Source organism: Cololabis saira, chromosome 6, assembly GCF_033807715.1.
Source record: "Cololabis saira isolate AMF1-May2022 chromosome 6, fColSai1.1, whole genome shotgun sequence".
NCBI classification, from domain to species: domain Eukaryota; kingdom Metazoa; phylum Chordata; class Actinopteri; order Beloniformes; family Belonidae; genus Cololabis; species Cololabis saira.
In genome coordinates, this window is record NC_084592.1 from 18985473 (window position 1) to 19012500 (window position 27028).

Sequence of the window (27028 nt, forward strand, 5' to 3'; positions counted from 1 at the left end):
GATGGAAAATCTTTTTATATTTCATCTTGGTGATAGACAGCATGATATTTTTGAAGCATCTATAGCAGTTCATGCCCAATGTAAGAAAGAACAAGGTAACTTATAGCATGGTCTGTATTTATACTAATAATATTAACAATAAATACATTATGAGCATAAAGTCTTTTTCATAAACATCTTTAAAAAATGTACCTTCATGTTTCAGGTACAAACAAAACAGATATGATTGTGATTCTCTTCCAAATCAATTTATAAATCTATTTCAGTGCATGTTTGGGTAAAAGAAACTGTCAGCTCATGTGTGGCCCACGTCAAGTTCGTCCGCCAGCGCCACGCCCTCCTCTGCCCCCTCGTCGCGCTCGACCTCTCGCTTGTTTATTGTCCTGACGTGGTAATCTCTTCTGTCGCTCCACTTTGATCCACCCACCATCACTGGCTTTTCCTCCTTCTTTTTCCTCACTGTGGCTTTCTGTCACAGGCAATATACCCGGTATCATCGCTGGGCGGTTCTGTAATGTGACACTGTAACTGTTGGATCGCGGCCTCCCTGGCTGCCGTGAGCTTTTGCTGGATCTATTATAATTATGACCTCCTCTATTATTAGTGGATGCGTGCCCCATGCGCTGGCCCCCCCCCACGGCTAATGTGTTTCCAAAGTAACCGTCTCTGCGGTGGTCGTGCAGCGCCCCGGCACTGCGTGGGCGCTCCCGCTCCGAGGTGCTTTCTGACGTAGTGCTGGACGGACTGCTGCCCTTTGACCCCAGACTGAGCGGGAAGAGTTTGGCCGAGAGGCTTGCAGTTGGCGAGGAGCTTCGAGAATCGTGGAGGCGGCCTGGAGAACGCCGCAACGCTGCCGCGTAAGAAGACTCCTGGCTTTCATGTGCGGCGAGGAATTGAGGCAGAGTGCGGGCGTCGGAGCTCATCAGAGGCGCCGTCTTCTGCTGGGACTTCTGGGTCGTCATCTGTCTCTGCCGTACGTTGTGCATCCACGCCGGGTCAATATCTAAGAACAGATAATATTCATTGCATCATAATTCCTTTAAGGCGATAACACAAATCTTTAAAAGCAAAATAACGATGGTATTTAAAAAAAAAAATAATAATAATTACTAGAGTTTTTTATGTCTGTCTGGTTCCAGTCTGGGTTTGCTGATGCAGTTTCGATGACCAGTTCCACTGTCTTGATCTCATATTGTCCACCACTTTCCCTCCACACCACAGGGAAGCTGTGTTTAGTTGACTTTGGTGACTTGACATCATTCTGAATCATCAAGTGAAAATTAAAGGACAGTTAAGTTATATTTAATAATAAAACCTATAATTGTCACTTGCATCAAATGACCCACCTCGTAAGTGACGGTGTAGTCCACTTTCTGGTTCTGCTGCAATCCAGTGATCCATTTATCCATCACAAAAGGTGGCTGCCACATAACAACATTAGAACATCAATAATTAGTCTCTGACAACTAAAATTCAGTTATCTTGGAGGTGAGATGAAGCGACACTGAAAGATGAAGAGGGTGGAAGACCTTGGTCATACGCGGGGTGTCCACATCCTTTCTGTTGGCACTAAAGACGACATCTTTGATATAAGTTATGGCAATGTCATCTCCATCAAGCTCCAAGTACATCTTCCATTTGCAGTCCTGCGAAGAAGCGAGGTCATTTTAAGATGATGCAGGTCGGCTCCACTCACAAACAACCAGAATGCAGGAAAAAGTTTCCAGTTGCAGCTCTCTGTGCAGTTTAATCGCGTTCATAAACCAACAGCACAACCTACAGGTGGTTGAACGGCACTGGCAGGCGAAAGCTTGCAAGGCTTTAAATAGTGACTGAGAACACAAAATAAAACTAAAATGCAATGGGAAAAAAAAATGCAAATGAGAAAATTAAATTGCATGCCTTGAAAAAAGAAAAACTTGTTCTTTATTGTAAATAAAGCAAAAACACTGCAATGAGAATGACACATCCCATAGAATTTCAATAAAGAGGAACAAAAATCAAGGGTTAAAAACAGAGGATTTTGTTTTATTTGCAAACTGAAAACATTCAAATCCATGAGTTGGTGTCACTGCACAGAGCTGATTCAGTGTGGAGAGGGTAGCATCTTTCTCAGCCTCTTGAACCGACACAGAGAGTAAATATCCCACAAACCCCCAGCTCCCCTCGTCTGCATACTGAGTGCTGACGATGCAGTAATGATTCCTCCGATCCCTAAGAGCTGGCCGCTGAAAACGACAGGTCACTGCTCAGCTACGCCGGGGTTCATGGCACGGGCCAGTCCATTGTGTAGAGATCAGAGAGAGAGACATCAGAGGAGTGGCGCTAACACTCTCGTCTGTGGAGCCTCTGACCTCTCCTTCATAGTCCCCGGGGGCTGGAAAGGGCTCAAAGCGGAAGCTTGAGCGAGCCTCTGGCTCAGAAAGCCACCAGTGGCCCGGCGCTGGCCCGGTGTCAGCCCTGGACGGTCACACCGGGGCTCCCGGGTCCACGCTAGTCTAATCACTCCAGCAGAAACAATGTCTGGTAATGATGCCTAGGACCCGAGTGCGTCTAATGACAACTCATACATAATTCAGCACCTTTCACTTGGCTGCACGGTGATATCCTCATTAGTAGGGGACCCTCAGTGGTTGTCAGATGGTGGCCACACAATCGCAGGCCCTCATTTTGTCTTTGAGAAGTGCAGCTGCTTCCATGACATCGCCAGCAAAGAGGGGCAAAGGAAGAAAAAAAAAATGCAGTGCGGGTTTGTTTTATTTAGTGCAAAAAAACCTTCCAGTTTGTAAAAACAAGGCTGACACGGAACCTGACACCAGGCAGGGGAAAATAATTAGCTCTCATTTTCTCAGCCTCCTGTTTCCTTCTCCCTGCTGTGTTTTCTACCCACTAAACCACCACATGTCAGGAGAAATGGGAGGCAATTAGCAGGCTCGTTTCAGCCCTGCCGAACACACTGAAAGAGGACTATTTATGATGGGACAATGAACAGCTGAAAGATTAAATAACGTTTGCCTTTTAAAAGAAAATGACTTCTGGCTAAATGGGCTATTTTTGATTAAATTCAAACAGCAAGTGAAGAGCCACCCTTTCTCCACAGTTTGAGACCCTAACAAAGGGCTGCGCGCGAGCGAGCGAGCGAGTCGAGGTGGATGCGGTTACGAGGCTGAGGATGAAATGTTTATTTGTCTGGTTTAATACACATCTAGTGATGGCCTGTAAAACAGTCGCCGGCATGAATCCTCAAAGCAAAACGGCTTCAGTAGCAGCAGGCCGGGGGAAAACAACAAAAAAAGTGTCCATTATTACCAAAACGTTCAAAAGAGGACGCAGCTTTTTTATTTGTGATATTCATTAACTGGTGGTTTTCACAGAGCCAACGAGGAGCTGCGTTGCCACATGTTGGCGTCCGTGTCCGAGTGTGTCTCTTTGCAAACTTACAGATGCTCCCGTTCCCGGTTTCCAGTGGTACCCAAACACCAGCTCCAGATTCACAGTTTTACTCTGTTCCACCTCCTTCTCCAGCTCATTCTAATAGGAGGAATAAAAGGAGTATAAAATCAAATATGTGGAAGAAAAGGGATCAAGCAATCCTCCTCAGTGGTCGGGGGGGGTGGACATGCTGGTACCTTCAGTAGTGGCGGGAAGTGGACAAACCCGAGGTAATCGTTGGTCAGCTTTTCAATTTCAGCCTGCCAAACAGGAAATGTACTTTTGAATTAGCAGTAATTCCAACCATCACTCAGCTCCCAACTCGTCCTGCAAATGATGATGATTCAAATTCAAATGGCAGCTTCTTGCCTTTAGGTGCATGACGTGGCCTTTGGATCTGACCCCCATGTCCCTCATGTCGTTGTCCGTGAGCAGTAGCAACCTCTTCCCAGTGATGTGGTTGTCTTTGAATAAGTCTGCATAACACTCCATGTCACATGTGCCGTCCCCTGACACACAGAGAAAAAAAAGGAAAAACAAACCAGTTTTTAAAGAATAAAGAGTCTAAAATTGACACAGTCAGAACTAATGAGTCAAAATCACTGCTAAAAAATACCAACAAAAATGGAGCAAACCTGCACCAAACAGCTGCTGCATCCAGAAATACTGGAGAAATGAAAGAGAAACATCAGTTTTGACATTTATATCATCACTTTGCATGAAAAGAAAACAAGAAAAATACCGACCACGTGCTCCTCCGTCCAGGTGTATATGTCCAGCGTGGGTAGCAACTGCAGGGAGACAGACGGTTAAAGCCAAAGCATCAGGTTGTGAATGCTTGTCAACATGTTGCGTGTGTTTATTTCTGATAGAGCTCAAGTGAAAGTTATCAAAATGGGAAATAACACTGTTTTCTGGGGATTTGAAACCATTACTTTTCCATTTACTGTGCTTAAGAAGTCTTAACGGTCTACATCAAACCAACATTTCCATCTGACTGATCTGACATGATCTATTTAAACATATGTGTGTGGGGGGTGGGTCATTTATTACTCATTAAATGTAATCAGGCAGAAACTTTGCCAGCCAAAATAAAGATGTCATCATCGTGACCATGACACTGGTGAGGAATGAGAGAAAATGGAAAATTGGAGATAAGATGACTGAATAAATGAGTTTTCTGCATTCACTGTTTTCCTCCCACGACATCCTGCGGCAGCTCCGACTACAAACCCAACGGCGGCGTCGGGTCGATGGTCGCCGCCCCATAAACCCACTCAGCCATGCTGAGAGGCGGTTTCTCCACCTCCTCCAGCAAAAGCAGCTCAGGTTGTAAACAGGCTCAGTTTCACCAGAGCGACTTCACGACGGATTTTTACTTTCAAAAACTAGCAGCTGTGCTTCTTTAAACGAAATCAACCATATTCACTTGACTAAAGGTACCTAAAGTTGTGTGTGGAGTCTACAGAAGAGAGGGAGAGGGAGGGAGGCCACTTAAGAGTTGAGATTACTTCACAAGTCTGCCCCCATGTGGACTAAACAGATGACGGGTGACCACCACCCTTAAATATTGAGAGTTATGAAGAAGAGTGAAAAGAAAGGATTAAACAATGACACCATGTGAAGCAACATAATTTATAGTTAAAAAGCCATCAGTCACACTGGAATCAACACTTTACATCCATTGAAACATAACATAACAGACAAACTTACAAAAAGTAGAAAGGAGCTGATTTATCGACAAAACTCTGAAGAATGACAGAAATAAACGACAGGAGAAAAAGTCCTTTTATTTTCCACGATGGACGTAGGTTGAAAGGTGAATATTCCCGGACGCCTCAAGTGTCTAAGTATTGTTCTGGAAAACGCAGACAAAAAGGTGCAAATCTGCTCTAATTGTCACGTTGAATCCGATTGTCTGGGGATTGATGGCACGAGAGTGTAGACAGCGTTTGAACTGAAGTATTGGAGCTAACAAGCAACAACACAGGGATGACGAGGATTACGTCCCCGCGAGACCGGCTGATTATAACGAGCAAGAAGGATGGTTTAATGGGTTACGCTCGAGGAAGCACGTCCGTCCCCCGGAAGAAGCATTATACTGAAGGGAACAGCATTTCTGACGTGATTCTGACTCTACTGTCACCTGCAGGACTTGAGGAGGATAATGAATTAGACCACATCACGTCTTTACATTGTAAGTTCTCTGGTGAAATCAAAAGGCAGCTGTTGTTTTATAGAAAAAGAACGTATAGTTTCCCATCTCAGTAAGAGGCCGAGTCTCAGCAACCGCACTTCCCCGCATCCGGAACAAATTGACCAATCTTAATGTCAGCAAAATGTCACTTCATCATAAAAGCCTGGCCTTCTCCGAGCAACTGGCTCACGTGGCTTTTCCCTCTCAGCGTCTCCAACATTAGGCGTACAGTAAATGACATCCATAATGCATCCAAGGTGGAGGACTCGGAGTGAGCTTGATAGCGGCGAGCGTGTCGCTGCGCAGCATGTAGACACTAGTGAATATGCTCATCTCCCCTTTTCCACCACACCGGTTCCAGGGCTAGTTCTGGTTCTGGGCCATTGCTGAGTTTGGAACCGGGCTTTCTGTTCTCACTGACAAAGATCTGGCTCCGGGCCAGAAAAAGCGGTTCCAAGGCAGCACCAACTCTCTGCTGGGTTTAGAGGAAAGAACCGCTACGTAAGCGGAGGGGGTGGAGTTGTTAAGACCAACGGCAATAGCAAGACTGCGAGACGCCGACATTTTCAAATAAGCGATGAATTAATCTGGATGGAGCAAAGCAGCAGTGGTCTGAGGAGGAGACAACCTGTCTTTTAGCGATATTGTCCACGGAGGTGCTACGGGGAGCAAGTCAGTAGTAGAGCAAATACGTTGTTGCATCAATTTTCGCGCCAATGCAAACGCAGCAACGTAACTGACGTTTGCAGCGACGTAATGACTTGGATCCAGTTAGCACCCGAGCTATGAAAAAGCAAACCAATTCTCAGCTGGTTAGCAAGTTGAACTGGTTGTGAACCAGCACCAGCACTGGCCCAGAACCAGCCCTGGAACTGGCTTGGTGGAAAAGGGGTAGTACAGCTCCAAAAGTCAGGCGACAGCGTTGGTGTGACAAAGGTTAATGAAAGTACGTGTGACTTCACGGGCCGTCGTGCTCCCAGGTCGGTGCGGGATCAGCTGGGATGCACCGATGGCAACGCCGAACATCACCAGGGGTTTATTTACTGTCGTCGTACCAGGAGCAGCGTCCCATCCGCCAAGCCACGTTGATTTTGAATCCATCTCGGACGCGGCTCGACCTGAGACACTTCTGCCTGGCCCGCACGTCGGCCTGGAGGCCAGAGTGCAGCGACGCCACGTCCTCCAAGCCCCTCGCCAGGGAGCGCAGCTTCACCTCCCCATTACCGGAGGTTAGGACCCGGCGTGTCGCAGGCGCGCCCTTCGAGTCCTCTGTCTTTGAGCGAAAGAAAGACTCTGAGCTCGTCGGTTTAGCCGCAGGGGAGAAGAGCTGAGAGGTCGAAGACAAGCGGAGGAGAGAGAGGGGGGAGAAAAAAAGGTGGAAAAAGAAAAGAAGATGGAAAAAAGGAAGTAAGTGACCAGTTTTAAATCACAAAGAAAGTACACATGCAAGATACAACAGGGACATGAACAGAAGAGTGGAGTCGGAAAGAAAGGAAGAGAAAGAAACTCAGTAGAAGTCCTCGTGTGTGAGACGATATTATAAGTGGATTTAGATCATAACAGCCTGGTTATGACATAAATAATTAAATCACGGTCAAAGAAATGATGAGGATTCGATGCTTGTCATTGTCAGAAATAAAAATGGAGAAAATATAAAAGAAAATTTAAAAAGAAAACAGCACGACATGGTCTGCATGTCAGAAATGTTGCTTAGAGCACGGTTCCGCATTGCCACGTGTGTCTGCAGCCCATAATACTCCACAACGTCCTTCCACACTTTTGCTCTGAACGTCGTTGCTCTCGTCTTCCCACTCCACACCTGAAGGTGAAGGTGGACCAAAGTGAAGAGGCGCGGCGAGGGACTCACCGGGCTGCTGGACTGCTCGATGAGCTTGCACTCCCACATCTTCAGACGGCGCTCGCGGGCCTTCAGCTCCTGCTCCTTGGTGCTCAGATCCCTCTCCAGCTTCTTCAGCCTCTCAAGTGTCGCTTCAATCTCGCACCTTCAGAGGCACAAAAACGGGACCATTTTAGCATTCGAGCCGGGAGTTCTCCTGTTAAATGCAGGGTCATTAACCTTGTTTTTATTTTAGAAAAGACTTCGATTGGCCTCTGTAAAACTAAATAATAAAACTACAGAGATTTGACTGCACATCCTTTCATCCTCTTCCCCTGTCAACTGTCAGTAATCACCTTTAACGTCTTCAGGGCTGCCATTGTTCTTTATAGCTTTTGAATAGTTTTAGCAGCACATATATCATCTCCTACATCTTTGATTTGATTGATTGATTGAATTGTTTATTTCGAACACATAAGGAAAAAAAATATAAAATTTTAAAACAAATTCAAAACATACAGAAAAAAAGCAACAACAACAAAAACTTAATACAAACAGGGGAAAAAAAAAACAGTGTCCGAAAAGGAGCCGGTAGAAGTAAAACTTATTTAACCATGTCCCTTTGTTACCTCTATTATAAATTAAACATAAATATTAATAATAAATAGCTGCTAATTTACCTATTAGGCTACCGATTCCCATTGGTTGAGCCTTTGCACCTAACCAGCTAACAAACACAATCTTTCCTTAACATAGCTCCTCCTCAAACAAATAACTTCCCAGAACTTCCTTTTTGTACCGTTTTTTAAATTGATGTATATTTGTACATTGCTTCAACATCTTCACATCTTTAGTGTTGTTGTCTTCTTTGTTTACATCACACAATCAAATACGTCACAGCAGCTTTGCTCCCGCCTACTTGTACTCCGGGTGCTGAATTGTTATGGAAAAGAAACCAGGCCTAGTTGAGTGGAGCCGAGTTGAGAGGAGTAGAGCCGAGGAGGTGCTAGTGGAAAAGTGCCATTAGAGGGTTTTAACAATGTTCAGATGTATTTTTTCTTCTACTTTTTTTTGGTTGTTCCAATGGATTTATTGACTATATAATATACAGATGGGGAATATCTTAAAAAAAGGATCTAATATTTCATAATCAACTGAAACAGAAGTTTTTTGTTGTGCTCTTCAGGGCGACTGCACTGCGTCTGTCTGTCTTACTTTGGGGAAGTTTATTTTGTCCAGCAGGGGGCGCTGCTCAGTGTCATGTGGAAATCTACACTGAACTTTACCCACAAGGGGGGGAAAAAAACCCACAACTTCCCACTCATAGTAACCCCTGGCAGGGAGGCCAACTCTCGCTCCTTTCAGCCCACCGGTTCTTCCCAGTTCAGCTCAACCTCACAGACACGGAAGTTACTTCTTTTACTTCCCATTTTCCTGACACACTTTGCTCCCTGCACGGTGACTGATTTCCCTTCAGCTCTAAGTTATGCCAGGTATATGTCTGCTTGTGGTTTGGATCCTAATGCTCTTAACAGCCACGGTAATCACGTTTGCATCCCACCAGACGCTCATACAGAACCGACACATGTCTCGTCTCCACATGTGCTTTGATCTCCAGAAAACCTGAGCTTTTTCTGTGTCACGCGTTTCCACTCGCTGTTTTTCGCAGGACGGAGATCTCACTCCAACCTGCTCCACCTGCAGATGGCTGCCTGGACACGCTGCCATCAGCTCAACTTCAGAGAGAGATAAATAAATAAAGACGAGGCTCGCAGAGATGCGGCGAGAGAATGAAGCGACAGCTGAGACTCAGGCTGTGCTGAACACCACCGAACCTCCAGCTGCTCATACAGGCCAATTAAACACTTCTACTTGAAAAAGATGGTGATTATTTTTAGGATTTTATGGGTAAAGGGAGGAAGTATATCCAGATGGATCATTCTTTGGGGGTTTTCATGTCTTTATGTAGCTATCAGTGTAATTATTAAGGATCTATATGCACTAGCTCCAGTTCTTTTCTGCGCTTCGCAGGCCCCCACCAGCTACATTTCCACTTCATTCTTTCAAAACAGTTGCACATTTCCTTAGGCTGAGGCAGTATACTGATGAGGGGGGGGGGGGGCAAATACATTTAGTGCTTGTGGAGATTAGACGATCACATTACCTCCATTCAGCTTTATTGTTAAGGAAAGAGTTGCACTGTTGAGGAAGTTGGCTATCTTTAGACATCGACTCCAAAGTAGAGAGGATCTGCTTAAACATCGGCCTTTCCTAGATGGATACAAAGACAGTGGCTCTTGTTTGTTACGATTGACAGGACAAAGTTGCAGGGAATATACTGACGAGCTGGACGGTCACGGGACTCACCTTTGACTCTGTCGCCCAGCACTTTCCCATGAGCTCAGCGAAGCTGGCAGGGCAGCAGCTCGGGATGGTTAACCTCTGAAATTACCAGAGTGCAAGACAGAAACAACTCAGCTGGATTAAAACATGTATAGTTTAGCTTTTAATCAAATGACTGTTGAAGTTGGCAGACAGTATAATCCCCGAAACTAGTGGAAAATGCCAGGTCAGCCTGGTTGCCTGGCAACATTACAGCGATAGAGAGCCTCTGGGAAGTCGCTGCCCTGTGCCATACAAAGAAAGAATTTAAATATATATATATATATATTTATAGATAGATTACGTAACGTAAAAATGAAAAAGAGTAAAAAAAAATAGAGTTCTTTTAACTTTTCAATGACATGCTTCACCTCAACCAACAGTATCAGCTGGTGATATTAATCATTTCTCATTAACTTCCAGTGTGTCCACAAAGAGCGTTTCTGTTCTGAGCTCCGGTACCGTTAGTGCACGTGGACTGTAAGTGGACGGTAAAATACCTCGTTCTTCTCCACCACCAGCCAGGCCACCTGCAGGCCTTCCAGGCCTTTGAAGGGGATCTCACGGGTGAGCATTTCCCAGAGCACCTGTCACACAAGTCACAAGACGTAGACATCTATGTATCTGTACTTCCGTAAAAACTTATTGTTTTGCTCCACTGTACACATTTTTCTCCAAAATCGCTGACTCTTCCAGATTGTTCCACCCACATTTGACGCCTGAGAGCAGACAGGTGGATTATTATGTAAATACGATTCAAAATCCAGTTGTTGACATGTGACATTCTGGAGGTATATACTATTACTTTACCAAATAACAGTGAAAAAACTTCCAGGACTGAATACTTGCAGGTTTGTTCTGTTCTGCAGATGTATTGCATAATAAAGACGCAATACATTTGTGGTACATCTTTCTTAAAATGTCTTATTGCAATCATGCACACTGGCTGATTTGATCATAAATCTTACAGTTTGGAGATCAATTTGGAGCTCAATTACAGGGACTACTTCCAAATGCCACCACAAACTTTCAAATCAAAAAATGGACAGTGGTTGCACTTCTGCAAAGTTCAAAACTGAAATGAAATGATTGGCGAGAGAACCTGGCAGCACGAGGCCCATGAGTTCCTTTTTCCTGCAGATGTAATTTTCAGGTCTGACGGATACATTTTTCTACACGATGATTTCCTAGACTGAAATAAACTGAATAAAAACTCTTGAAGCCATCTTCTAAGCTGCTCTTATCACTTATTTGTGCATCTTTTTTTGCCATAATGAATTCATTTTTGTTGAGTTTGTTGAAAAAAATTAAACTAGTGCGTATGAGGCTAAGAAATGCTCTTAACAACGGGTCTGGACTTTAACTTCCGCTTTAATTTGCAACCTCCTAGAAAAAAAGACTCAAAAAGTTTGAACAGAGAGACTAAGATAAAGTCTGTGAGTCTTGTTTTCTCAGCCGAAGGCCGTGTCCTTCATGCACTGCATCGGCCTCCTACATGTCCGTGCTGCTTTAAATTAGCGCATGCAGCTTGGTTGTCATGACTAATCCGTTGCAGAGACTCTATCCTACTATGTAAAATAAAAGCAGGTGTTTTGCATGTTTCAGGGAGGCCTAGAGGGTAAACTGAACAGAGATATGCATTCTATGGTCATTTCCCATATCACTTACTGCTTAACAACCTGGTCGCAGGCTAGCACCACTACTCTAAAACCATTACACTCTTTGTATAAATGAACACTCAAAATCCTTGATAAGAAATCAGTACATTTTCATCATTGTCCAATACTAAAAAAATATAACTTGTTGAGTTGGGAAAATATGATTATGTAGATGTTTGTCTTATGCACAAGATTATATACGGCCTGACTTCTCCACTCAGACACTTTGTCAACATTAGAACAACTGCTGATCGGTTCACAAGAGGTGCAGCAAGAGGGGATTGTATTATTCCACTCAGAAAAAGTGCTTTCAGTCAGTATGCATTCTCTGTTAAAGCTGCACTAGAATGGAACTCCATCCCTGCAACTATCAGAGAACTGGACACATATAGTTTATTTAGAGCTCATTTAAAGAAATGGTTGATTAATACTCAGCTCTGTCAGCACTAAAACTTAATTGCACCTTTCTGTACTTCTGTACTTCTCTACTTTTCTGTACTTTCTGTACCTTTCTGTACTTTTTCTGTATTCTTACATCTGTCCAGGGACTACAGATGAAAAATAGCCTCTTGGCTAACTCAGGCACATTTACAGCAATATTTTATTGATGTGCATTGTCCCTGTCAAATAAACCAATAAATAAATAAAATAAATATACTAGACCCAGAAAACAGGAAAACTGTTTGAACAAAGCACCTTCATAATAAAAGCTTAGCAGTTTTGAACCCATCCTGGTCATACACTCGCAGGGTCCATGGTTACGGCGTATCAGGTGAACCTACTTGGTTTGTTTTGGTTGTTAAGGCATTCAGACCATCCTGAGGGTTTCAATGTTTTAATCTTTTAACATTTAAAAATAAGTACTTTATGCTGCATTTATCTGCTGTGAGTCCTGACTTGCATAAAAATGTAGATGCTTTTAAAATACAATGTTGGGATCTGGTTTTTGTGCGCTACACTTATAGTTTATCAGGTGTTTATTTTAAAGAGGAAACTCTTGGCCAAAACACCGACCAACATATTTCTGAATGGATAAAAATCCTCTGAATTTGTTTTCAGTTATGTCTTATTGTTTTCTTCCTCATTTCGTAACTCACCACTCCATAAGAGAAAGTGTCACACGTCTCCGACACGGGGAGGCTCTGGATCACCTCAGGAGCCATCCAGGGAAACGTGCCCACCAACGACATGTGTGTCGTGTGCGTCAGGAACTTGGACGCGCCAAAGTCGCAGATCTGGAAAACAGGATGTTAGAGAGTAATTTCGTTGGCGAGTGGACACAGCAAGGTGTCCCTGCAAATGTACCAGTTGAGATTCTGCAGTCACGTAATTTAGGCCACCATAAAAGATAAGAAACTGACCACAACAACACCACTGAAAGGCAAGATTAAAGAGGGGAGAGAAGATCAGTGGGCTACACTGTAGACCCTCACGCCTAACAGACGGCTGATTCTGCGTGATTTGAAATGTAGCCACAGTAATCCTGAACCCATATCTGAGCTTGATGAGGAGCTAAGTATCAAGCCTCTGGGACGGAAGAAAGACGGCAAAATAATCTTTCTGGACTCCTCGACAGCTCTCTGTTGTCTTAACACTAAGCAACTTTTGTAAATTTGAGCTCTGGAGGTGGAGCTACAGGAGCGGAGGTTTGTCTTGCTCCTGTCCGGTCCCCTGCTCGGTTGCTCTCGCTTGATTTCTAGTCCTTGCTTCATTGTTGCTGTCTTTGACCTCTTATTTTCCTCCGCTACAACTTCTCCTGCAGCTTTGTGAGCTGCTTTCATCCTACCAGCATCACTGATGAGGAACTATGCACTTCTTCTAAAAAATGGGATCTAGTGTTGCTGTTTGTGGATTTTGCTGATGGTGGAGAAAGAAGCCCACGAAAGGCAGAAAATATCCCTAAAAAATAATCAAATATACTTCCAAATTAAAATGAAATTAATATTCTAACATGAAAAAAAACAAGTTGTGTCCCTTGAATCAGGCACAATGGAAACCCTTTCAGATATTTTTGTGTCAGCAGTTAGTAGATAAAATTACATTACTGTTATTTCAATTTGAGAAAATAATAACTGACGAGTACATCGCATTACAGGTCTTTTTATCATGCAGCAGTTACAGGTTTCAGACTAAAATGCAGAGAATAAGTAATTAAAAACCCACCTTGAGAATTTTGTCAGCAGTTAAAACAACTGTGGGGGGAAAAAGAGAAAAAATTCGTTTTAAAAAGTAAGTTTTTCATTTAGACACAGTGAACTCGTGTTAGAAATGAAATCTTTTACCGTTCCTGGATTTCAGGTCTCGGTGGATCACTTTCACAGGCGCCTCTGAGTGTAAATAATGCATTCCTAAAACAGAAATAAGAACATTTTCTGAGACCCGTGTACACTCAAGCTTTGATGAACACAAAAGCGTTTCTGATATCAACTAATAACTAAACACAACCTAGATTTTCCAACTGCTTCTAGTGAGATTTCCATGCAAAAACATACTTTTGATACTTGTTAATACCTTGTTGATACCCGTCAAATGTGGGTGATACTGATACTATGAAAGACACAACCAACAACCACCTTAATACGCTAATATATCAGATTTAACCCATTAATGCCTGACGTATCACGTTTGATAGAAACATCTTTGAGACCTCTGCACCCTTTTCATAATCAAAAAATAAAAATAAAAAGTTTGATACAATAAGAAAAAAGGGAAAAATTAAAAAAAAATGTTAAAAAAAAAGAAGATAAATAAAATAACGAATTATTATTTTAGAGAAGTACAAAAAAATATGAATTAGAAAACTGTTGAAGACTGAATTGGGGCTGTTTTTAATTGAAATGTATCATTATTACTTAAAACTAAAAAAGAATTTGAAAGGATTTTCTGCATATTGTTTCATGTATCACATGTCAAAGATCACAATTTTGTATTCATGAGCACAAGTCCTGACAAATACATGAAATCTAATATTTCATTTTAATTTTATCACACTTTACTTGTCACAAGGCAAAGTGCTAAATGTTAAATGGATTTTGTTTTTTAGGGGGGTCATGGACGGGTACAACTGGTGTTACCGTGAGGATCGGTCAAATCTGGAAGGTGTGATCCATCCATCAATCCTCTACACTCTGCTATAGACAGAACTTTGTTCTTTACTCAGATTTACCTTTGGCAATCTCTGCAGCCCACGTCATGATCTGTCCCATGTCCATCTCCTCACTCTTGTCACTCGACAGGTAATCATACAGCGAGCCTCCGCTGGCATACTCTGAGGAAGCACACATACAAGTTTGTATCATGGAGAGCTTACACACTAACACACACCAGGAAGGATAAAAGTAGATTAAAATATCTTTGAACACATTATGTGTAGCTGTCACATGTAGGCCTGTGTTGAAAAAATCGGATTTCCCAATTCTAAATCGATTCTCATATTAATTCCTAAAAATCGATTCATATGTCTAAAGATCGATTTTTTAAATTTTTTTTTTAATTTTATTTATATATGTATTTCTTTTTCATCATTACATTACAACTTTTGGTTATTTTTTTGTTTATCCCCAAAAAAGGAATGTTTTGTTGGACACGAGAATAACTGGTGCCATGTTTTTGCCTTTAAATATGTTTAAAGGTATGAAAACATTAAAGTATTCGGTTATAATTGCATAAATTGTCTATATTTCATTACTTTATATACTATCTTGGGGTTACATTTTCAAAAAATGATAAAAACCAAATGCTCAAAAATTAAAAACCAAAATAGACCGAAAATGGAACAAATAAAAACGGAATGTGGGAAAAAATAAAACCGATTTCATCCGTCTGTTTGCTGCCCTGGATCTGTTTGGTAATTCTGACCCACATGATGTTTCTGAAAGCAGTTCTATCAGCATTCTGGGAGCTGATTGGTCCTTACAGCATCATTAGCTGCCAATACTTGCTGTTTAATCTCAATAAATACTAGTAGTAATATTTTGCATACTACAGTCTACAGTCATATAATTCATGCAACAGCTCAAAAAACAGTTTTAATAACACTAACCCAAATCAATATCGGAATCGAATCGAATCCGATCGAATCGAATCAAATCTTGATAATCAATTCTGAATCTTAAGAATCGGAATCGAATCGATTCTTGACATTTGAATCGATCCCCAGCCCTAGTCACATGAAAAGGCAGCGACTGTTACCAGTCTGCCGCTTATTTTTCACAACACAAATTAAAAGATTCATCAGAGGTGAAGTATGACATCCAAGGAGCCGTCTGTAAAACCGGCTCCAAAGATCGAACCAGTGCTTTGGTAAAAACTGCAGCTAAACAGAACAGGCGACGTTCTCGCCGTCTGCAGGCGGAGGCTACTTTGTGCAGCAAAGTGCCTGAATAAAGATAAACAAGCAGCAAGTCGGACAGCAGGATAGCTCTGTTTGTGCATAATAACTCACTCATATCACAAAGCAGTACTGTAAACACTGCACGGGCACCGAGACAGGAGCCTAATTAACAATCATAAAACACATCGACGGGTTGTTGTTTTTTATTAGAGGCCTGAATTCCACGTGGGTCTCCTTGCAGGATGACAGCAGATAACAGCAGAAAAACCGGTGGGTTTGAACGTCACGCAGCCGATGGATCAGAGCGACCGGGAACATCCACATTCCAGAGAGCTCAGCTGTAACGGCGCACTTTCATTTTGGTCCAACGGCTGATTTCAAGTGATGGTAGCAAAGGAAAGGAACGAAACCGGCAAACGTACATTTACCCCCGAAACAATGACTCACCAGAATTCATTAAAGTTTATGAAGCTGCTGAGTGACAGCAGATATTATTAAAGCAGGTCACCCGAGGCAAACAGCTCTCTCAGATAGGTTTCAGAATGAGAAAACTGTCTGCATTAATGCCGTGTGTCAACACACGAGAGGAAATTTATAACAGAGCCGATGAATGTGGACATGGCAGGGATCAGGATGATTGCAAACACTTCTTTTCTTTTTCTGGTGTTAATTAGATTCGGCCTCGATAAACAGAGACGCCCAGCAACTCCATGGCAACAAGACACCGAAACATCCACAGAGGAACGTCCGGGGGGGGCACGATCGGTGCTTTGAACGGCATTCGCCTTCACTTTTACGACAAATAGCAGATTTAACAAGACACTTCATGGAGCCCTCTTCATCTAAAGAGACCTTTAGTCCATAATCTGCGTAAAGTCACATGGGGAGCTATTTATATCTGACTGGAGTTACGGAGGCCGTGAAAAGTGCAGCGAGAGGCAGATCCTCCAGTTATCAGGCTCAGGAGAGACCCTTTACCCTTTACCTTTAAGATTATGTTGAAACTTCCTTGTGATAAAGCTCACAGGTGAGACCTATGACCCCGACCGATCCCATTAGTCAATGCTGCTGTAGTATTAGACTGCTGGGGGACCTCCCATCATGCACCGGACAGTCTGGGCCTATTTTTGGTAGTTTTTCTCTCTCCTCTCCTCTTCTGTCCACCGTCCTGCGCATTCTCAGGACAGAGGATTAAATCAAATAGCAGAATCAGCATCATCTGTGGGTCTTTACAGGACTGTCTCAGAAAATTTGAATATTGTGATAAAGTCCTTTATTTTCTGTAATGCAATTAAAAAAAAACAAAAATGTCATACATTCTGGATTCATTACAAATCAACTGAAATATTGCAAGCCTTTTATTATTTTAATATAGCTGATTATGGCTTACAGTTTAAGATTAAGATTCCCAGAATATTGTAATTTTTTGAGATAAGATATTTGAGTTTTCTTAAGCTGTAAGCCATGATCAGCAACATTAAAATAATAAAATGCTTGCAAATATTTCAGTTGATTTGTAATGAATCCAGAATGTATGACATTTTTGCATTACAGAAAATAGAGGACTTTATCACAATATTCTAATTTTCTGAGACAGTCCTGTATACTGTAGATAAAAACAGTGTAAACTGAGAGTCACCATGAAAAGGTATTTTTAGTAATTAAAACTGTGATGTTCAGAGCATCTAACGGCGGCATGACAAATAAAGAATAGCCATGAAAACTGCAACAGAGAATCCCTGATGAAACGAAGTGAAAGTCCCCACTCAGGATGTGAGTGGGACTGCTGCATTCTTCACTCGTAGTTGTTTCCTGGGCAGAGAGGCGTGTTGTGTAACAGTGGAAGACAATACTTTGGAATGGGAGGGCTGCGGGGAAATACTTGGTTTCCAAACCACAGAGATTCCCGAGCATCACAGACATGCAAATAGAGGCTCGGTCAACAAAATAATGTCTGTTGTCTTCCCTCCGCGAGGCTCGGAAGATCAGTCCTGGATATAGATGTTCATGTCCAGCAGTCTCGCTTTGTTATGGATCCTTATTTTGGTTTAAAAAGCTTCAAAGCTTTCTTTGACAAAGCAGGGCTGTTGAAACTTGTTTCTGTGATTTTGAGGGAATAAACGATGCTACACAGAACAGGTTTGGAGCACAAACATAGCTGCCTGGATTATATACGAGAGAAAAATGGAGATATCTTAAATAATCACATAAGCACATTTTTTCATGTCACCAAATAAAAAGTTTGCTATTCACAACTGACTTCTCCCTGTTATTGTTGTTGTTTTTATTAATATCAGTTGAAGCAGTTCCTTTTACTTTTACTTTTTTTCAGGCATTTTTAATACACATCCTCAATTTTCCTCCAGAGGGTGTCATGGAGACACAGCTGCTGACTGAATTCCTGTTTCTATCATTCACTTTCACTCTAAGACGGAATAACACAGCCAAACCTTAAAAAGGAGATTATTTATATTTCAAGGATGTTGTCCCCCCCCCCAGAGTTGTTCCCGCCAGGCCAGCTGACAGTCTTGCCTGGGCCCCGGACAAAATAATCTAAGATGGGCCCCCCTGCGCCCGGATCTCTCCTTCTCCTCTTCCTCTCCTCTCCCTCTGCTCTTCTGGTTTTTATACAAGCTAATGGACGTTAACATTAGAGCTAGCCAGTTAGGTTAAGTTACAAGGTTGGTAAACGTTGGCTGCGCTGTTTCTTACCTTGCTCTACGCTGACTTTATTAATTCCAGCTTCACCGTCACCACCCTTTTTAAAATATTTGTGTAGAGAATCTCTGAGGCCTCTATTTTCTTCTTCTCTTCTTTTCTGAGGACCGGACTTGTGCTGACGGACATTTTGACCATTCTAATGGTTGAATTATATTATTATATTATATTATATTATTATAACATCAAATTTTGATCAGCGGCCAAACCATTTTTGTGTTGGGCGTTCTTGACCACAAGGACAATTAGGAAGAAAACAAATAACAAGCTTTTATGTAACTCAAATACTACATATTTTTTCCACAAATGAGCATATTTTGAAACATTTTGAAAAATGATTCCATAATTTAATGAGAATAAAAAAAAATAAAAAAAATTCAGTTCTGGGCCCTACCCTGGGCCCGGGACAACAGACCCGTTTGTCCCCCCCTATCGGCGGCCGTGGTTCCTGCCTTAATGTTTTCACCTCAGCTCCCACATGATCAGATTAAATCCCTCCCACTGCCAATCAAATGGCATGACGTCATATTCCAGATCGAGTTGTTGGTCTGGTTCCTCGTTCCTACTGATGAGGTGATCGCTTCCCGGGAAAACACACATCTGTTCACCCTACTGACTTCATATCATCAACAGAGAAATGATGATAAGCAATAATAATAATACAGCTTAGCTGTTATGATGATGATTTTCTTATAATACTGTATCTCGAGCTGAGTAACGTTCTTGTCTCCACTGTAAGACGTTGAGGTCGCTTATCTTCTCAAAAGTGAACAACCCTGCGAGTTAGACTGAGTTTCTATAGGCCTTGATTAACATTTTAAATTGAAAGTAAATGACCGAATACTAAAACACTAAATAAGAACAACTTGCCAGGACAAAACCCCCTCTCTCTGACTGGGACACGGATGCCGAGGTGACTCCGAGGGCCAGATACCTCGAACCTGCTGTGAAGCACGGCGGTGGAAGGGTCATGATTTGAAAAGGATCCGGCACCTTGCGGCCATTAAATCAACCACAGCATTTCTACTTCCAAATGTGAGGCCGTCTTATGTCAAAAAAAGTTGTTTAATTGTTCATTTACATACACAACTTTAGCATTTTGGCTTAGTTTTTATTAAGTAAATAATGACATGTCTCGTGATGTTATTTATCTGAGGTTCAGTTTATGCACTTTTTTTTTAATTCAAGATCTTTTTATTGGAATTTTCACAGAGTAAAAAAAAGGTGAAATGCTGCATGTCGATTACAAATATTTTGAGTAGGCATGGGCATGTTAATCATAGCATACACCAGTGTACAAAATATAAAAAACAATTAAACAGTATGAAAAAATATAAAATAGTAACAAAAACAAACTACAGACCAAACTAATCCCTCCCCTGTCACTGCCAGATTACTAATCACAATATGAGGTCACTCTATCATCAAAAGCCTGCACTAGGAATACAAAAGAAATATGAAGTATAGTTCACAGGGTCTGGAATGCTTCTAGAAAAGGTCCCCACACTTTCTGGAACTTATTTGATTTCTGAAGCGAGTATCTCATTTTCTCCAGTTTTAAGCTGGACATGATGTCTTCCAGCCATTGTGCACGAGTAGGAGGGAAGGGATCCTTCCACCTGAACAGAATTGCCCGACGAGCCAAAAGGGAGGCAAAAGACAAAGTGTGCCCCTGTGCAGTGGTTAACTTCCTTCCTCCCTCTATGACCCCAAACAGGGCAGTCAGTGGGTTTGGTTCTAATCTGATTTTAAGCACCAGAGAGAGAGTATGAAATACTTCCATCCAGTACTTATTTAGACATGGGCAGGACCAGTACATGTGGATGAGAGAGGCTTCGGCTACTTTACATCTTACACAGTATGGACTAATATCTGGGTACATGGAGGATAGCTTTGCTTTGGAAATATGAGCCCTGTGTACCACTTTAAACTGAATTAAGCAGTGACGTGCGCACAGGGAGGTTGTATTAACCAGTTTGAGTATGGACTCCCAGGTATCCTCTGATAAGGGAAGCCCTAAGTCCTGCTCCCATGCTGCTTTGAGTTTATCTGTAGGGGCACTCTTAAGATCCAGCAACATGCCATAGAAAGACGAAATGAGCCCCTTTTTGAATGGGTCTGTGGCAAGAACTTTGTCAACTGTGGTCAAGCCTATCGATGCACCAGGGCTGGGTGTCTGGGAAAGAACAAAATGTCTAGCCTGAAGATACCTAAAGAAATGTGATTTTGGAAGGCTGAATTTGCTACTTAACTGCTCAAAAGATGCCACGGTGCCGTCTATGAACATATCTTTAAAACGAATCATACCCCTCCTGTGCCATTCCTGGAAGGTGGGGTCCTCAAGGGATGGTTTGAAAGAGTGATTTGATGCAATGGGGCTAAGAAGAGAGAAGCTGTGAAAACCAAAAAACTTCCTAAATTGGGCCCAAATTCTAAGAGAATGTTTAACCACTGGGTTTTTGATTGATTTAAGTGAAGGAAGTGGAAGGGAGGAGCCGAGTAGGGCAGGAATTGACAGGTCATCAGTTGGATGTAACTCCATCGCCACCCAGTCAGGGCGGTCAGCGCCGTCGCAGTGGAAGGACCAGAATGCAAGGCAGCGCAGGTTAGCAGCCCAATAGTAATAACGAAAGTTTGGGAGGGCCAGACCACCTGCAGACTTAATTTTTTGAAGGTGAGTTTTGTTCAAACGTGGCCGTTTACCTCGCCATAGGTATGAAGATATAACTGAGTCAAGGGACTGAAAAAAAGAACCAGGAATAAAGAGTGGTAAGGTCTGGAAAAGGTACAAAAATTTAGGTAAAATGGTCATTTTGACTGAATTGATGCGACCCACAAGAGACATTGACAGGGGTGACCATTGTGTAAGGGTTTGTTTGGTCTCATTTAACAATGAGATAAGATTCTCTTGGAGCAGGTCTTTGTGTTTCCTTGTCACCGATATGCCTAAATAGGAGAATTTGTCATTTGCGATTTTAAAGGGAAAATTGGAAAGGTCTAAAGCATGCGATTCGAGATTGGTAGGGAAAAGCTCACTTTTGCTGAGATTCAGTTTATAGCCTGAGAGTTTCCCAAACTGACTGAGAAGTGACAGCGCAGGGGGTAATGAGGCCAGAGGGTGAGAGATGAAAAGCAAGAGGTCATCGGCATAAAGCGAGACCTTATGTTCCCTGCCACCTCTCCAGATACCGGACACATCCTCACAAGATCGGAGCGCTGTGGCAAGCGGTTCGATAGCCATGTAAAAAAGCATGGGACTAAGGGGGCACCCCTGACGGGTTCCACGATGCAGATTAAATGGTTTTGACCGTTGAGAGTTAGTACGAATTGAGGCTGTTGGGTGTAAATAGAGAAGTTTAATCCACAGAGCAAAGTTCGGACCAAAACCAAACCTGTCCAGCACAGCAAAGAGATAATCCCATTGGACGCGATCAAATGCTTTCTCCGCATCCAGAGAGACAACGCATTCAGGGATAGCCTCAGAGGCAGAGTAGATAATATTGAACAGTCGCCTTGTGTTGAAGTAAGACTGCCTACCTTTAATGAAGCCAGTTTGGTCTTCAGATATAATTGTGGGGAGGACATTCTCCAGCCTATGGGCTAGGACTTTAGCTAGGATTTTAGCATCTGTGTTTAAGAGGGAGATGGGCCTGTAGGAGGCGCATTCAGTAGGATCCTTCCCTTTTTTAGCTATGAGGGTGATGCAGGCCTCCGAAAAAGAAGGAGGGAGGGAACCGTGGCTGAAGGATTCTGAAAGAACTGAAGATAGCAATGGGGAAAGCAAATTAGAAAATTTCTTTAGAAATTCCGCCGGGAAGCCATCAGGGCCAGGACATTTACCCGACTGCAGTGAAGAAATGGCTCGAGTAATTTCCATCAGGGATATCGGTTCTTCTAATGTCTTCCTTAGATCTGGTGAAAGACTGGGAATACTAAGACTATTTAAAAAGTCCGCAATCTCATCTCGATCAGTCTGAGATTCTGAGGTGTATAGCTGGGTATAAAAGTCCCTGAATGCTTCATTTATGAGTAAGTGGTCTGTAGTTACATGGCCATTTGGTAATCGAATCTTAGAAATATTTTGTTTAGCCTTAGAGCCTTTAAGTTGGTTGGCTAATAATTTGTCAGATTTGTCTCCATAAACATAAAACCTGGTTTTACTTTTCAGAAGTGACTGTTCAATTGGGTGAGTGGTAAGCAGGTCAAATTTAGTTTTAAGTTCTAGCCGCTTTTTGTAAAGATCTGGGGATTTAGTCTGAGAATATTCTTCATCGACCTCTTTAATTTGGCGGGCAAGGTCTGATCGCTCCCTATAAGATTTTTGCCTCACCCTAGCAGTGTAGGATATAATCTGTCCCCGGAGATAAGCCTTGAGGGAATCCCAGACAGTTAGACTAGACATTCCTGGAGTCATATTCGTGGATAGGAAAAAGGCTATTTCCGTTTCCATTGATTTAACAAAATTTGTGTCCGACAGCAGAGTTGAATTGAATCGCCACTGTCTGTCTCTCTGAGGTAGGTCAGGAAGGGACATGGTTAGAACCACAGGAGCGTGGTCGGAAATGACAATGCTCTGATAAGCACAGGAATGGACCAGGGGAATCAGTTGATTATCAATAAAAAAATAATCAATCCTCGAGTATGTGTGGTGCACTTGTGAGAAAAAGGAGTATTCTCTGTCACATGGATGTAAAGAACGCCACACATCACAAACACCGTAGTCAGAAAGGAACGCCTGAATAAGACGGGCTGACTTACTTGCTGTGCCGGGGTTGGTAGAGGATCGGTCTAGGACTGGGTCGAGCCAGCAATTAAAATCACCACCCAGTATGAGAGAATATGTATTAAGGTCAGGGAGCAGTGAAAACAGTCGTTCAAAAAAGACTGCATCATCTGAATTAGGGGCATAAACGTTCACAAGTACGACCAATGTATTGAATAATTTCCCAGAAACGATCACGTAGCGACCAAACTTGTCAGAAATCACATTGTGCTGCTCAAATGAAACATCCTGACTGATCAGAACTGAAACTCCTCGGGCTTTAGCTTGAAAGGAGGAGTGAAATCTCTGCCCTGACCACCTCGGGAACAGGCGGCTATTATCAGAACGGCGAATATGAGTTTCTTGTAGAAAGGCTATTTCTGTTTTAAGGTGTTTTAGATGTGAGAAGATCCTCTTCCTTTTAACAGGGTGATTCAGACCCTTAACATTCCAGCTCACCAACTTCAAGTATCTACTCATAATATCTAAGAAGAAAAATTAGGTGTGCACAATGACCTAGGCAGAAAAAAAGAGAACGGAAAGGAGGTTGAATGTGACCCACATTAAGTAATGAGTTGAAAAGAGTTAATGCAAAGTTTCTGGCAGTGACATATCCCCCCGACCCACCCTCCCCAACTAAGACAGCTGCTATAGAAAAATAAAAAAAAAGCAGCAAGCTCTTCAAAACAAACATAGTGCAATAACACATCTTCCTATCCTACACACTAATAGCTTTTGCTCCCGTATCATGGGTGTATACCTATTAGCACCTTAAAACGTGTAGATGTAAATAAAAAAAAAGGAATACCCTCTCAAATCTTGACCTGGAAGTCCCGATATGAGCCCAGAAATATTTTTCCAAAAATATAAAACGTCCGACTTAAGCAGCGTAAAAGTAAGGTTAACAGCTTACAATTATTACAAAACTTGGTAAATCGGAAAAGCTTTTTTTTTTTTTTTTTTTTTTTTTTCCTCTCTCCCTCTTCACCACTTATGTTTCCCCTTCCCTCAAATAGCCAAAAATAACTGCAAATTAATAATATTTGCAAAGGGGCAGTCCAACTAACAACAGAGAAAATACTGGTTGTCGCGGGGTTACTCACCCTCCCCTCAGGAATAATGTGGCTCACGTAAAAAAAAAAAAAAAAAAAAAAAAAGGAGAGAGAAAAAAAAAAAGTCAGTCCGTGAGCGTCAGTGAGCCGCACCGGGCTGCAGGCGGAGCCGTGGCAGCCTCCAACAGTCCCGTTACGGCGGGTTTGAAGCTTTGCTGCGACTCGTGATGAATTTGCGCGCCTCATCCACGGAGCCGATCCACTTCCTGGCCCCCCCGGACAGCGTGAGCCGGAGCCGGGCGGGGAAGAGCAGAGCCGGCCTCAGACCCAGCTGGTAGAGCTCCGACATGACTCCGCTGTATTCCGCTCGTTGGCTGGCAACTTCGGGGCTGTAATCCTCCAGGACCCGGATGGGCTGGCCGCGATATTCCAACTTTCCCCTCCGGCGCGCCTCCCTGATGAGGATATCCTTCGTCTGGTACCGGTGAAGGCGGAGGATGACCGGACGCGGTCTCTGTCCCGGGGCCGGCTTGGCGGCGAGAGAGCGGTGCGCTCTGTCTATCTCTGGCGGTGACGGCAGCGTATCGTTCCCGAACACCTCACACAGCAGCTTGGAGAAGAAAGCCGTTGGAGACCCGCCCTCGGTCGACTCCGGTAAGCCCAGGATACGGATGTTCTGCCTTCTGCTTCGGCTCTCCAAATCCACCACCTTAGCCTTCAGCCGAGCATTATCATCCCGTAGAGTCGAGCAGATGCCTTCAAGGTCCGTAACTCGCTGGCTGAGGTCTTCTGTGGCGAGTTCAAGGGACGAAACCCGTTGGCCATGGTCCTCGACTGCGAGCCGCGTTTGGTCGAGTTTGGAGTCGAGCTGACTGAAAGTATTTTTGAACTCGGCGGCCAGGGCAGCGCGGTGTTCCTCCAGCAACGTGGTAATGGCCGCCAGGGTTAAGACAGCGCCAGCGTCGTCCTTCTTGCCCGACTTGCCGCTCTTCGAAGCCATCTCGGAGGTAAGTGGGCTCGTTCGAGACAAAAAAAAAAGAAAAACAGCAACAGGGAATCCTTTTTAAAGTAAAAATTTTGAAAGTTTGAGGGCTTGGTGGTTTAAAAAGTTTGGCACTCACGGGAGCACTCGCGAAACGCGTCTACTCCATCTGCTCACCAACCGGAAGCCCAGTTTATGCACTTTTAAAGTAATTTTTTTATCATGTCTTGATATGTGGACCTTTGAAAATAGAAGAGGTTATTATCACTTGTTGTCACCTGCCTGTAAGTCCTGTTTAGACAACAGAGGTGTGCACATTATAGCGTGACAGTACAAATAATCACTGAAATAGAAACAAGCGTCTCCTTCTGTTGCTGTTGTTCTTCATCATTAAATTAACTGAACTCAGTCACGGCTTTATGGTAAATTGTAGACTTTACCTTTTATTTTATCAAAGTTCGTCCGACTGTCGGAGAGTCCTGAAGCATCTGGCGGTTACCGGTTTAGAGAAATTAATTTGATCCTAAAAGTATCATACATGTCAGACTCAAGTATGAGCTTAGTTTTCTCCACATTCAGGATTTATTTATCACCAGCTCAAATGGGAAATATTCATCTTGAAAGATCCATAAGGACATGTTTATATCAATGCATCCTTTTTTTTTGCACAGTTAATCAGGTTATTCTTGTATATTTGAGCTTCAACTCTTAACTTTTAGGAAAATAATGTGAAAACAGGAAGACCTAATCGGTCTTGTCTCTCGTCTCTTACAGCCACACCTATTCAAGCTTTGCAAGTCGCTTAATTGCTTTATTCTTTACAGCCTCTAACCTGGACAATATAAATAAAAAAGGCTGCCGTGTGAATACCTACATTTCCTGAAACTTCAGGCATTCATGACTGTTTCCATAGAAACTTCTGCTCCATTCATTCAGTGCCACCGGTGCTGCTCTGTCGCCTTTCCAGAGGTGTCAACAAGTCGCTGGTTTGGCAACAGCTGGTTTTAAGAGATCATGTACAAAACTTACCCGTGACGATGCCATAGTTGGGCGCCTCAAAAACTGCCCCATAAAACTGGATGATGTTCCGGTGACTGAGGACGCTGAGGATTTCAGCCTGAGACATAACAGCACGCACAGAGACAAACAGAAAATACATGTTTTATATAATAACACAGGTCCATATTTAGTATATTGAGAGCATGTTCAGACATGTGATGATTTTAACTCTTTACCGTAACAGCATGAAAGCATGGCATCTTAATTTAGTGTTAATATCTGCTATTTGGCTTAAAACAAACAAAAGTAATCAATAACAAAGGCAGAAAGTACAACATTTTCCATAACACCTTGACTAGATAAATAACATGTATGTGAATATGAGCTAGGTCTAAAATCATCCAAGGATTAAAAAGTGCCATGTCATGAAAAGTCTTATTTGATTCTTTATTTTGCTATTTTAACTGTAATAACACAAGGCCAAGCTGAAAAGGCTGCACAATCATATGTCAGGAAGCATTTATTATTTGACATTTACAGTCTCCTAATGGCCAGTGGGGAAGATTTCTTTATGATCTTATATTGAATTACCTTTACTTTCAGTGATAGTGTTGCCAACGTTGGCTAAATTAAGATAAATGTCAGTCACATGACCGCAGGCCGTGGTTATGCAGGA

General features: G+C 42.7%; 1 protein-coding gene across 2 annotated transcripts in view; it reads right to left on the reverse strand.

Annotated features, from left to right (window-relative positions):
* Positions 1–27028, reverse strand: part of map3k20a (mitogen-activated protein kinase kinase kinase 20a) — a 31396-nt gene continuing 4368 nt past the window's right edge. Inside the window, exons 3-20 of one of the 2 annotated variants that reach the window (XM_061723507.1) lie at positions 26383–26470; positions 14673–14774; positions 13789–13854; positions 13670–13698; positions 12604–12741; positions 10349–10435; positions 9834–9908; positions 9631–9737; positions 7497–7632; positions 4179–4223; positions 4068–4098; positions 3802–3941; positions 3630–3692; positions 3442–3531; positions 1530–1646; positions 1347–1421; positions 1111–1261; positions 1–1003 (exon numbers count right to left, since the gene is read on the reverse strand). In XM_061723507.1, coding sequence (XP_061579491.1) covers positions 312–1003; positions 1111–1261; positions 1347–1421; positions 1530–1646; positions 3442–3531; positions 3630–3692; positions 3802–3941; positions 4068–4098; positions 4179–4223; positions 7497–7632; positions 9631–9737; positions 9834–9908; positions 10349–10435; positions 12604–12741; positions 13670–13698; positions 13789–13854; positions 14673–14774; positions 26383–26470 — 2232 coding nt within the window. In that variant the 3' untranslated portion in view covers positions 1–311. Of the gene's footprint in view, positions 1004–1110; positions 1262–1346; positions 1422–1529; positions 1647–3441; positions 3532–3629; positions 3693–3801; positions 3942–4067; positions 4099–4178; positions 4224–4929; positions 6957–7496; positions 7633–9630; positions 9738–9833; positions 9909–10348; positions 10436–12603; positions 12742–13669; positions 13699–13788; positions 13855–14672; positions 14775–26382; positions 26471–27028 lie in introns of those variants that run through there. The other variant, XM_061723508.1, reaches the window with a different exon arrangement.